At 47.3% G+C, this 13,961-nt stretch overlaps 1 protein-coding gene across 10 annotated transcripts in view; it reads left to right on the top strand.

The window, feature by feature from the left end:
- Window positions 1-13,961, top strand: part of CD44 (CD44 molecule (Indian blood group)) — an 87,315-nt gene that overhangs the window by 24,189 nt on the left and 49,165 nt on the right. For all 10 annotated transcript variants that reach the window (XM_058527148.1, XM_058527147.1, XM_058527149.1 and 7 more), the window contains exon 2: window positions 11,183-11,348. In XM_058527148.1, the coding sequence (XP_058383131.1) occupies window positions 11,183-11,348 (166 nt within the window). The remainder of the gene's footprint in view (window positions 1-11,182; window positions 11,349-13,961) is intronic.

Genomic DNA, 13,961 nt, shown 5'->3' with positions numbered 1-13,961 from the left:
TCAGCCTCTCTGCACCTCTGTTTTCTTTTCGTAAAAACATTTGATGCAGATAATAGCACTTACCTCATGTGGTTGTTGTGGGGATTAGATGAGATAATCAGTGTGAAGCACTTAGCACAGGCCCCTGCACACAGTAGGTGCTTTGTTAGTGTTGATATGACTGGCAGCCCAGCCAGGGGCTCATCAGTAGGATCTGTAGGAGCTTGAATGTCCCAGCCACACCCTGCAGTGCACTTGCACCTCAAGCCCCCAGCATAAGAATCTGCATGCCACAAGCAGGGAGGTGTGGCTTTGGTAAACTGAGTCCTGGCTGACTCATGTCAGAGACGAGGTGTCACCCCAGGGTCTGACGCCTGGCTCTGCCCTGTCACAGTGGGATATTGGGTCATTTGTGCTCTGAAACTCACTTGTTTCATCTGCGAAATGGGATGCTAATTTGACCTCTCAAAGCTGTTCTGGGGATTCCAGATGGCCTAACATCTGTTATGGCACCTAGACTAATGTCTGACACTCCAGAAATTCCAGAACCTTTTCTTTATCCCTTGAGAAGATGCTAAAAGAGGTAGGTAAGAGGAAGTAAAATCCAAGTCAGAGATACCCTGGACTGTGTGGTGGTGTTGGGCTCTGTGGGAACTGGTGGTGGCCTTCTGCTCCCCTCCGTCTGGATGGCCCCATCTTGAGGGACAACAGCCTCACCTCAGTTTCTGATCCTGTAACCTCTGCCCACTGGTCCCAGCCCCCATCCCTGTAGAATGGGATTGGAAATTCAGACTTTGCCATCTCCTCCCTACAAGGTCAACTAGGGACAATCTTCATGAAGAACTTTAAATGGTAAGGTATTTTTATTTTTGAGACCGAGGGAAAAAAGACAAAAATAATAATACTAATCCTGCGTCATCGTAAAGCATTTTCACACAATGCATTTCATTTGGACAGCAGCCCTTGAGCTGCAGGGCCCTGTGCTAACTGCTCAGTGCTCTGACCCTCTGTTTCCACAGCTGTCACGGGGAGTGACTAACCCTACTAGGGCTCCAGAGCATCTGGAGCCCCTGGCACATTGCAGGCCTCGCTGAGGGGTGGTTATCAGGGCTGTGGTTGGCCTCTGCTGCAGTGGTTTCCAGAGTGTTCCATGGAGCCTCCCAGAGCATTGTGGAGGGTGTCAAGACCATTGCAGGGGCTGGACAGGAATGATCAGATGGTGGATCGAGGGTCTGGGGTCTGCCCCTCCACCCTTACTCCAGCTCCTACTGGGCAGCTCTGCTTTCACCCACCCTAAATACTGAGGTTCTGCCTCAGACTTCATGGGGTGGGAGGGGTAGAAAAGTCTGGAAGCCATCACTCCTCTCTGAGAGCTGCCACTTCCCTCTGCTGGGTGAGAACCTGACATGGACAGGCAGCAGCACCATGGTGGAGAAACACAGACAGACTTAACAACCTGAGCCGACGTCTGTGTTCTACTCAAACTCTGTAAGACTCTGAGTCTCTGAATCTCTGTTCCTCAGTTTCTTCATCTGTAAAATGGGTCCATAGCACCAACCTGACGGGCCTCACAGAACTCTTCTGGTTGTGGAAGTGCCTCATAATCGGAGAAGGAAGCTTCCTATCTGGCCAGATTCCTGAAGCTTGCTTGTACTTTGACCCATCTGTTCTGCAGGGCTTGGAGCTGAAACGTGTCTTAATTCATATTGGATTTTTGAGAAGCTTTCTGAGGTTTTCATACTGTCCCGGGGTACCTATCACTCCCCCTTTTGTCCCCCGAGCTCCAAGCATTTTCTAACTCTTTATTTCATCCTGGGAGGGAGGAAGGCTAGGTGTGAACCAGGGAGCTAGACTGAGTTATTCAAGTCACATGGCTTTTAATGAACAGGATTTAGGCTAAAACCAGTTCGTCCTTCTCCATGTGGGCCCTGGGCTCATCAGCGCGTCAGTGACCCCCTCACCACCCCGAAACGCAGCCGTTACCCGTGAGCAACAGTCTCGCCTACCTCCACTCTCGCGAAACACTTCCCTCAAATTGAAGTCAGCCCGTTCCTCAGCGTGCCGGCGACACACCTGAGCAAAAGCTGGACGTGGATTAGCTGAGGTAGCCGGCACTGTAACAAGCCTGGAAAAAGGATCTAGTTACAACATAAAGTGGGACCCTCTTTTTTTTTTTCCTAGTTGCAATGGGGAAAACTCCATGTGAGCCCCTGAGACGGTTTTTCATTTCATTTACCACCTTCCTGGGGTTGTGCTAGTCAGTCTGATCAACTGATATGATCCGAAAAAAAAGAACACGAAGATTCCAAGGCCAGAGCCGAGCATTTCTTGATCACCATGGCAACACACAGGGGTCCAAACTGTCATTTCTCTCCCTCAGCTGTCTTCCTGGAGACTCGCTCACCCAAGACCACTTGGCCTTTCAGAATTGTGCACCGAGGTGACAGTTCTGGGACACAGTCTCCTTTGCCAGAAAGACTCTTTTCGAACCAGGATCGGGAGTGGCGCCTAAACAGACTCTCGTCTCTCCCCTCCCCCAGTTCCATCACCCCACTAGGAGGCAGGGGAGGGGTCTCTTTTCAGATTCTGAAAATAACCCAAGAACTTCATTGGCTGGGTCATTTGGAGGCCTCGACTGAAGGGCCAGATCGGTGGTTAAGAGAACCGTTCGGATTCTCCTCTGACAGAGTGGATGTGATAGGCCTCTGTGGTTCAGTGTTGGCTGCCATGGCAAGCTCTGAGTTCCATGGACAAAAGGCTGAGAGGGCAGGGGGTACAGCCCGGCGCCAAGAAGTTGGGGTGCGTTTCCTTTCTAAGTGGCAAGAGATGAATAGCTCAGTTGAAAGCAACCCAGGACACATTCTGGAGGAAATTCTCTGGGTATAATGTTGTATGACTGTTTTCTCTGCTCATTAAGCCCTCACCCGCCTCCGGGGCAATTCCGGGAGAGACTGAGTCACTCAAGACTCATGGTCTGCACTAGGCAGCCAAAGGCGATCTGAGTGTGATTCTGAGTGTGATTCTGGCCTCATTCAGAAGTGGGTGCTGAACAATAGTCCCTTTCATCGGGCACCCATCACATGGGCATCAGGGGATGGGGGCAAGTGACGTGGGGGCAGCAGGAAGGCTGCCAGTCCTCTGGACTGGCAGGCCTGGGTGGCAGCAGGGGCTATAATGGCTAGGAAGACTCCCAGATGGAAAATTCTGGGCTTTGAAGATGTCAATCAATCAAAGAAATGAAGAACAGATTGGCTTCTACATGTCCTGTTAAGGCAGTGGATTGTGGGTTTATTGGGAATGGCTTGCTCAGGCCTCTTATAAAAATGGTGCAATCTTAAGATCACTGGACTAGGATTGAAGAGCCTAGCAATTATGGACCCCTGAGGTTCTGCTTTTCTCATAACTGGCTTGAGGGACCAGGCTCATTCTGGATTTTGTTTTCTCTCGTGTTGCAAGCGAATTTGGTCAGCAGCTCTCTATTGTCCTGCCTGACTTTAAACACAGATGATCCAATCAGCAATAATGCTTTAAAAAAAAAACCTGGCCTTTTCTCTGCCTAATTCTGATCAGAATCAGTTTAATTAGGTTGGTGAGTTGCATAATCTTTTTCAGACGTGAGCTCAGCAAATCAAAAGACAGAAACAGAATCCTGACTACTTCATGATAAACACTATAAAAATGAAAAAATGTGGGGAGCTCACCAATGCTTTTGCCTGCCGCTGCCAAGAGGCTTGCGTGTGGCTGACTCCCAGGAGCTTGATGGAGTCAGATGCAGTCAGACTAGAGGACCACTCTCCAGCCAGAGTGGCCTGGCATCTTAGCTTGGTCTGTTGAGATTTCCAGGTTGAGCAGCCAACATCTCGAAATGTCACAGGGACAGCCTGTGGTCTGGGACCCCAGCCCTGGGCCAACCCTGAGTCCCGGGGTCTTCTCTTTGTTTGCCCTGCCGGACTGCCCTTGGGCTGTGAAGGGCAGAGTAGGCCTGAGGCTGCAGCTCGTGTTGGACTGCTGATTTTCATGGGGATCGTGGGAGGAGCAGAGGTAGAACTAGAAAGAGGTAGCCGCCCGCTTTTGGGGAAAGCCAGTGAACATGGAGACCTTGGAATCTTCCCCCAGGGAGAGGGTGGAAGTTCCATTAGCAAGGGTTTTTCCACTAAAGCCTTACAAAGTTCTGGATCACAGGGCCCTGCCCTTTTACGCCTTATGGCCCAAAATCAAGGGACCTCTGATCTTCAAGTAATATTCAATTAACTCAAATTCCCCTCTCCAGAACTCTCTTTTAATGCTCACCTCTCTGCACTGTAAGAACCACATGGGGAATAAGTGGGTTCCTGTGGTTTTAGCGTCTGTCCCGTGCACACGGTGCAGCCTAGCACTGCAGTGTCGTGAGCTGGGCTGCCCAGGCTGAAACCTGGTCCGCTGGCTCCCAGCTCAGGTTTCTCAGGTCCTCCCAAGGAACCAGTTACCTCCCGTGCAAAACGGGGATAATAAAAGTGCCTACCACATAGGATTGTCGTGAGAATTAAATGAACTCTTAGGTGTAAGATGTTGAACATCTCCTGTGGCCCAGAGCAGGCACTCGGTGAATGCCTGGAGTTACTGTCACAGACTGGGAGCTGACAAGCCCTCGAGTCGCAGGAACTGGCCTTATTCCCTTCTTCAAGGAAAAGCAACTTCCCCAGACACGGGGCCTACTCTGGGACCAAATCGGTAGAAAAAATCTAATTCTGCCTCATCCCTCCTGAGGGGATGACAAATAGGGACCAGGCACATCTGGGTGGCATGTTAGAAAATAAATTAATTCACGTGGGACCATCTGGAGCAGTCTGGTTTGGAGAACTGAGAGTCTCTGGGCACAAAGTGATTGTAGGTGGTCTTCTGGTGGTCTCCACATGGGATTCACGGTGTCTGTCATCCTCTCTCAGGAGATCTGACCTCAGAAATGGCCCTAAGACAGGATGCGAACAGGCCATGCCCGTGGGTGAGAGGACGGCTTCATATTTTAGAAAGACAAAGCCAGTTAGAAATCTAAGTTGGTCTCTGAAACATTTGCTTTCAGGGAAAACAGCAAAGTTTCTCAGAAGCAAACGCTTCGGGTTAAGGACATTTTAAGTGTCTAATGGGGAATTCTCAGCAAAGCCCAGCTGGTGATTCTTGAGACATGATGTAGGGAATGGCCCCGAGAGATGCTTTTTTTGCGTCCCACAAGTCTGCTTGTCCCATGGGGCAGCGGGGATAAAGAGAATATTTACTCATTCACTCATTCATTCGTTTGTGCAACATGTGCCTACACCGTGTGGTGCTGTGCTGGGTACTGGGGACACGATGAAGGAGAGACGCAGTCCCTGCTGTCATGAAGCCCACAGGCAAGTTCAAAATTCCGGAATCCTGGAATTTCTGATTACTGAAGAGAACTTGGCGATAATAATTTCTTATAATTCTTTAGCTGTTTGTGTCACAAACTTCTCTGAGAAGTTTATGAAACTCAGAAATGCTGTCCTCACCAACCCCCCCCACACATATATGCACACACATGCACACACATATACACGCACATATACACGCACACACAATCTTGCATACAATTTCACAGGTTTATGGACCCTCTGAAGACCAGCTTGTGGATTCCAGGTTGAAAATCTGTTGTTACCCAGCTCCATTGCTAGCCAGCTGTGTGACCCCCTCGCTCACCTCCCAGGAAAGAGTGGGAAGATGTAGATAATGGCAAGTTGGGTAAAAATTACACAGTGCTACTCTCCGAAGATGTTGTTGTGATTTCCTACCACTTGGGAGATGACTATTCGTCAGGCTCTACAATCTAGGCAGAGTTTTGAGATGCGCTGGGACGATTTTACTAGAGAGATTTGTTTTCCTTGATCTGAGGCTTAGTGGAAAATATAGGTAAGATTAATGATGTTATGGGTCAGCTATGGTTTATCCAAGTAAGAATGAATTTGCCCAGAACCGTGCATAATTGGCAGCATAGCGCAGAGCTTAGAGCCCTCACTGTCCCACTTGGATGACTTTGGGCAAGTTACTTCACCTTTGTACCTCAGTTCCCTTGTCTCTAAAATGGGTTTGGCAACAGTACCTACGTCATAGCATTTTTGTGAGAATTAAATTAGCTGAAGCATATAAAGCCACCTGATGCGTATGCCACACTCATTGGCTCTAAAGAAGTGCCAGACACCACATCAAGTGTTCTACATACCTCATCTCGTTTAATGGCCCCACCAACCCTGACAGGTTGGTATTGTCATCCCATCCAGAAGGCTGAGTGTCAGAGGTTAAGGAACTAATTAGCTGTGTAGCCTGGAGCGTAGACACTGGAGGTAGTGTCAGGATTTGAACCCAGATTTGGGTGGGTCCAAACTAAGCTGAACTACCAACCTTCACGTGAGTGGGGTACTAGAGAGTAGTTAGACAGTAAAGACACCCGCTTGGAGAGCTCCTTTTTCTAATCTTCCTGGCAGGTCACTGGCAGACCTCCTCCCTCGTGGGCCACAAGATCTCTGGGGACTGGGCCCTGTGACCTCTCTGTCCTCCTGGCAACTCTATAGTAACCAGCACTCTACTGGCCGGGGGTCATTTCTCCCTCCTTGCTCCTCCCTGGATCTAAAATTGGCCTCAAACAGTTAATGTTGCCCAGTGAGTCTCTCAGAGGGAGGGACTTGGGACAGTTTATTACATGATACAGGAGATTTATTGGAGACCAGAGGGCTCAGCGGAAAACATCCTTGATTTGTTTCCAGTTGGACAGGCTTGCTGGAGAGATGCAATTGGCCATTTCAAATTAGCCTCTTGAGTCACAGCAGACCCTGATCAGAGAGGTCTCTGTTTCTCGGGAGAGATGCACAGACATCTGGCGAGTCCTGCCTCTCCACAGGGGTTTGCAGCATGGCCAATGCCATCACCATAGACACTGGGGCCCTATCCAGTGACCTGTGGTCCATGGCTACTCATGCCCCAGCCTCATGCTAACTTTACCTAAACCTCGGGAATGTTCTCAGCTATGCATGGGGAGACTGAGAGGTCATTACGTTACTTAGATCAGGGCTAGGGGCAGTAGCCTGTGGTTAAGCCTGTGGACTCATGGTGCCCAGACTGGCTGGGTTGGAATCCCAGCTCCACCATTACTAGCTCTGTGAACTTGGACAGGTTTCTTCCCCTCTCCGTGCCTCAGTTTCTGTCTCCAGAAAGTGGGGATAGTGGTATTATCTATCTCCTAGGGTTGTTTTAAGGATAAAGTGAGTTACCTCTCATAAAGTGCTTAGAAGAGTTCCTGGCATCTACAGAATGAGGGCACAGTATATATTAGCTACCATCGTTGCTGTTAGTATTATTAATACCCTTTGGGGTAATAATTTCAGTTTCAAGTGTTAAGGATGCCTGTTGGAAAATCTTCATAAATTATTAGGACTTAAAGGATACACAGTCCTGAAGGCTTGATCCCTTTTAAGGCAAGAGGGGCTCAGAGGGGAGGGCCTGTGAACACTCGTGCAATAGTTGACCTGAAATGAAGTTTTTGGCACCATCTTCACAATTCCTAGATGGCTAAATGCCATCACGGTTAGGAGTTGGACCTTTTTTGTGAGATTAAGATAAATGTAAACTGTGGAATTTTCAGGTTGCTCAGAATTTCTTCATTCATTCAGCAGCCCTTTGCTGATCCCTGCTGTATGTCAGGCCCTCTTTAAGCCTCTAGGAAGGCTGAAGGTTGAACTTATCTGTTTCCTCCCCTCTTGGCTGACCACAAGGACACACAACCACACACTTACTGCTTGCACACACACATAAAGATGTGCTCACACAACGCATGCATGTATTGCCTATAAAGTTACGTCGGCTGCTGCACAGGGAACTGAGGGAATTTTATTCAAAAGTCTCAGTCTGAATTGGTTCCTTTTGCATTCGCATATTCTGTGTGCCGAGTAGCGAACTAGAATTAATTTTAATAAGACAGAAACTGCCATTCAGCTCCAAACCACCGTCCAGGCCTCAGACTTTATTTTTAACTTGGAGTGACAGCAGCCACCTGGTGGAGCACTGGCAGGCGGTTCGCCTCTCCTGGCCTCTGCTGAAGCCTCTCCCACCAGCCTCGCCTCCAAGAAGCTGCTTGGGAAGCTGTGTTTGTCTTTTGTATGCTAGACAATGAGAGCTCCGGAAGGGCTGTCACCCAGAGAGACCATTTCCCTTTGCTAAGATTGGATAACCAATGCCAAAGCTGAAAATGTCAGTAAAAACAAACAGTATTTCAAAAGGGCCTTATGAGTCTTCCTCCTCTCTGCTCCCCTTGCCTCGTCAGACAGGTGTTGTGGGAGATGCTTCAGAAAGACACCATTAGACTAAAAAATGAATTGATTGCACAAAAACACATATTGTCTATTTTGCCTAGTTCTAATGCTTTTTTAAAGCACCGACATGTGAATGACACAGAGAAAAGAAAAGAAAACCAATTGATCTTAGCTTATGTCTTCTCCAAGCTCCATTTCTTGTGTCTTCTTTTACTATTTTCAGTCAAGAAAGATCCTGCAGGAGTTTAACAGTTCTCTTCTCATCTCGTCTGAACTTGTGAGGCACTCTTTTCTAGTGGTTGGAACCTGTTTCGTGCTCGGAAATGAGAAACCAGGTGTTGCCTGGACAGCTCAGTAATACTGATGCTATCTTTGTCATTAGGGAACAGCTGTTGAGGTGTACCTCTCTCCTTTAGAGTGAAGCCTTGCTCTAATGACATGAAAGGATCCTAGGGCACACAGCAAAGTGGTTCGGACCACGGATGTTGGCGTTAAACAGACCTGAGATGGGGTTCCAGCTCTGCCACTTAATAGCTGGGCGACTTTGGGGAGGTGTTCAATCTTTCTGAGCTTTGGTTTCTTCACCTATAAATAATACATACATATATGCATAAAGCTCACCTCTCAGGGCTCTTGGAAGATGATGCAACACAGCTAGTACTCAGGGACACTGCAGTAACAGGCCCTCCCCACACCCCCCATTGCTATCAGCTCAGAAATGTAGAACAAATCAACTGGAACTCAGGAAGCCAACCACGGGCTCTGGACAGAAATTCTCACTTCCTTGAGCAACTCACTTCTTTGAGCCTCAATTTTCTCATTGATGCATAAGCAGAGTCTTCCTGACTACCTCTGGACCTTCGCGAGTGAGTGGCAGAGTCTGAATGAAAGCCAGCTCCGTCTGAATCCAGACCTGGTTCATAGCTAACAGGGTGGTGCCCGGCCTGGCGCGTGGGCCATCGCGTGGTGGGCCCCGAGTAAATGTCAGCGAGCTTCCTTAGAGAGGACGGTCTCTGAGGCTCCCGGAAGTGCTCAGGGGAAATCACGCCTCACCAGGACAGCCTCAGTGACCCAACCTTTCTGTGTGGGAGTTTACTCGTGTGCAAACTGGAGACAATGCAGTCCCAGGAGAATAATGAGTTTTCAGTTAAGGTCTTTGAAGACTTTTGAGATTGTTACACAGGATCAGGTAGAACCAGATGATTTTTCAGCTCCTCACTGAGATTTCAGATTAATGTCTATGAAACTCACAGAAGTCCTTGGATTAAGTCATTCTTTAACTAGTTGATAGCATTTGAGCTTCATTTTGAATGCCATTAACTTTTGGGAACAAACAATAGGTCTTGGATGTATCTGTCAATATGTTAAAAGTGTGTTTTTGAGGAAATTTCAGAGTCATTTATTCATTCAACAAATACTTGTTGAGCACCTGCTCTCTGTCGGCCACTGTTGTGACTGTTAGAGAAACAACTGTACACCCGCAGAAGACTTTTGCTCTTTTGGAGCTTCCATCATAGAAAAGGCTGATGGGTAATAACTGAATGCACAAATGAGTCACCCAGTTGCTGTGAAGACACGAGAGCGGGGAGAGGTGAGGGAGACGCTGAGGGTTGGATTCAGTGTTCAGAGGAGGACTCTAAGATGAGGTGATGAGGAGTTGAAAGACAGAAATGTAGTGATCTGAGGATGGAACATTCCAGACAGAGGGGAAGGCGGATATAAATGTCCTAAGGTGGGAAAGAGCTCAGGATATCCAGAGGAACTGAAGAAGAGCTTTGTGCCTGGAGCAGAGTGAGCTACTTAAAGGTTCGAGAGGGAGACGGGAGCCAGATCATGTAGGTCTTATCAGCCAGTTAAGGGAACTTATTCTGGGTGCAACCAGAAGCCACTGAAGGTTATAAGCAAGGGAGAAACACCACGTGATTGTGGAAAAATGCTCATAAAATAAGATTACGTGGGAAAAAAAGACTCCCAAATCTAAAACTGTATATTCAGTACCATTTTAACTATGCAAGCATATATATACGTATATATGTACACACACGTGTACATATATACACGCATATACACACACGTGTACATATATACACATATATACACACACGTACATATATACATATATACACACACATACATATACACGTATATATACACGCACGTACATATACATGTATATACACACACGTACATATACACATATATACACACACATACATATATACGTATATACACACATGTACATATATACACATACACACGTACATACATACACATGTACATATACACACATATATAGACACACGTACATATATACACGTATACACACAGTACATATATACACGTATATACACACACGTACATATATACGTACATACACACACGTACATATATATGTACATACACGTACATATATACGTACACACATATGTACGTATACATACACACACATATATTCAGAAGCAAACTGAAAGAAGATACAGCAAAATATTTAATGAAAAATGTTTGCAATAGCTTTCTTAGTGGTGAACTCACTTTCCCTTCATTTCTTCCCTGAATATTGTCAGTTTTCCACAAGTTATTACTTTAATAATTATTAAATAATTATTAAATATTATTTAATAATTATAAAAATATATTACTTTAATAATCAGAAATAAATCCTATGCTTTTTTAGAACTCTGTTGTGGCGCCATTGGTGGAGAGCATTTAAGAGCGCCGCTGTCTATCATGTCTTATCTCAGCTTCGAGCTTGCTCTAATGGTGCTTTGGGATGCTGGCATGAATGCTGAAGGCTCTGGCCAGTACAGAAGTTTTTTAATGAGTTTTTTTAATGACTCTACCCTAAAACGCACTTACCTTTCCCAAATTATTTATGGAGAAGAATCTAACATTTCTGCTTCATCTCACAGATTTGAACATAACCTGCCGATACGCGGGTGTATTCCATGTGGAGAAAAATGGTCGCTACAGCATCTCGCGGACGGAGGCTGCTGACCTCTGCCAGGCTTTCAATAGCACACTGCCCACCATGGCCCAGATGGAGAAAGCCCTGAGCATCGGGTTTGAGACCTGCAGGTGAGAGACCAGAACCTCTGCTGCAGAAAGCTGGCTGCCTGGCTCCAGGGGGTGGGGCTTAGCGTGGGATAGGCTCCTCCCTGACAGCTGAATGGAGGGTTGCCTGAAGGGTCAGCCCCACCTATTAATTTGGCCAAGTCAATCTGGAACCTGGGTGACGGCTGGAATTTAAAGCCTGCTAAAGACACCTTTGTGAATCATAGTGGGGTTGCCCAGAGCAGGCCATTAAGGGTCATCGGGTGGAATCCTCCTCTTGCCTCAAGTGCTTCCACTGGGCTCTCTGGCTTTGAAGAAGCTGCAATATCATTGTCAGAACCACAAGAGAACGTAAACCAAATAACAGAGTTTAAAATAAATATGTGCCTGGTGGAGTCTTGGCCCTGCAGACTTGGCTCAAAGCAGAGTTTTCAAAAAACTCTCTCTCTCTCTCTCTTTGTTTCTCTTCTATGTTGCTCTGGTTTGGGAGGGTAAACAAAAGGCCGTGAAAGTTACTAAGATCTATTGTTATGAGTGATTGGGAAGCGATCGGAGGGACCCAGGAAGGCCTCCTGAGATGCCTCTGACCTGACATCACAGTGCTCCGTGGAGCCCTCCTCAGGCCTTCTGCTCCAGGACAATCACAGCAGACAAGGGCCTGTGCTTCTTCGAATTTCCCGCGGCCCTGTGGCGAGTGGTGCGCATTAAGAGCAGCAGCGGTGAGGACCCTGGTGAGGTGTTAGGTTTGGTTTGCTTTCATTAGAAGAGCTCTGGGTCATCTGAAGAACCGCTCTGAAGTTTGCACCCCAGCCTGCCATCACCTCCTCTGTGCTCTTGCAATGTCATGTCATTAGGCAATGTGGTTCCCCTTTCTCTTCCTTGCACGTACGTGCAAACACGACTGCTTTTTAAAAGTCAAGCTGCAGAACTAAATGTAAGGTAAATATGTCTATCCCCTGTCCTTGGTTGCAGAGTAAGTCACCTACATGATGAGTGGTAGCGGAGACTCTTGCTGAAAAGGAAAAGGAAAATCTCACTTTCAAATTGCACTGTCTGTGGTGTGGGTCCGGTGGCGCAGCGGTTAAGTGCGCGCCCCGCTTTGGCGGCCTGGGGTTCGAAGGTTAGGATCCCGGGTGCGCCCACGCACCGCTTGTCAGGCCATGCTGTGGTGGCGTTCAGTATGAAGTAGAGGAAGATGGCCACTGATGTTAGCCCAGGGAGGATCTTCCTCAGAAAACAGAGGAGGATTGGCAGCAGATGTTAGCTCAGGGCTGATCTTCCTCACAAAAAAATAAATAAATTAAATTAAATTGCACTGTCTAATATGGTAGCCACCGGCCAGGTGGTGATTTACACTTAATTAAAACTAAATAAAGCTAAAACTTTAGTTCTTCAGTGGCACTAGCTACACTTCAAGTGCTCAATTAGCCACAAATGGCTAATGGCTACTGTATTGGACAGCATAGATTATAGAACGTTTCCATTATCGCAGAAAGTTCTATTGAGAAGCTCTGCTCTAAGACAAAGAGCAGATGTATGTGGACCTCTGTATGTGTTCAGAGCTCAGTCTGGGAGAATAGAAAAGGAGCAGAGAAAGGGAGATAGCTCTGGTAGCCACGGAGCCTGACCTGTAGGCTGCAATGAGGGAAGGCCAATGAGCAGATCCATTTCTTCTCTTCCCAAGGCTAACTGTTTAAATACAGCCCTGACCAGACCGGTAGCCTAAGAAAGTGGATTTGGTAAGCTGAATTTTTATTGTGAAATACAGACAAGGTATGCTTATGAAATACAGAAATCTTCTCATGTGCCAAAAACAAGGGAAGTTCTTACCACTCCCACCGGCCGATCACGGAGCACTAAGATGCTGGGCACCCTGCTGCCCACTGGTCCACATCCCCTCGCTTAATCCTCAGACTGTCCGGGGGGGCCGTTATATCACTGGTCCACATCCCCTCGCTTAATCCTCAGACTGTCCCGGGGGCCGTTATATCACTGGTCCACATCCCCTCGCTGAATCCTCAGACTGTCCCGGGGGCCCTTATATCCCTCCACCTTATGGTAGAAGCAGCTGAGGCTTGGAGAGGTCCCGCAGCTTGCCTTGGGCCACATTGCTTGCACAGGGAGGAGTCCGCCATTCAGGCCTGTTTCATCTGAGGCCAGGGCAAGAGTTTAATGACCAAGGCCTCCGGAAGGACTGAGAGCAAAAGGGAGGTGGGCGTATGCTGCATGGATTTGCTGAGTATTTTTTTTCTCCCCATGAACAGCAGCCTCCTCGTGCGGTATACACACATATCAATTTTAATATCCCCAACTCGTGTACAGTGTGACACACAGAACTGGCGGTCAACGTGATGTGGCAAAATCTCAGGAATAATTTACAAAGGAAATGTAGATTCTAGAATGTCAGTGTTATACAGACTTGCTGAATGTGATGGGGGTGGGGTGGGGAGTAGGCTCGCCAAGGAGTATTATTATTTTTTTTAAAAAGAGAAAAGAAAAACTGTGCCAAAGAAATCTATTGTTCCACCCATAGCTGGTTTTAAGTGTTGCAAAACTCATTTGCATCATTTCACTCAGGCAGCTGTGAATCAGATATCCGCTGTAGGACAGATGGCAGTCTCATAAGCTGCCATTAAC

This window comes from Diceros bicornis, chromosome 31 (genome assembly GCF_020826845.1).
Source record: "Diceros bicornis minor isolate mBicDic1 chromosome 31, mDicBic1.mat.cur, whole genome shotgun sequence".
Taxonomy (NCBI): domain Eukaryota; kingdom Metazoa; phylum Chordata; class Mammalia; order Perissodactyla; family Rhinocerotidae; genus Diceros; species Diceros bicornis.
This window is presented reverse-complemented; position numbering and strand designations above follow the sequence as displayed.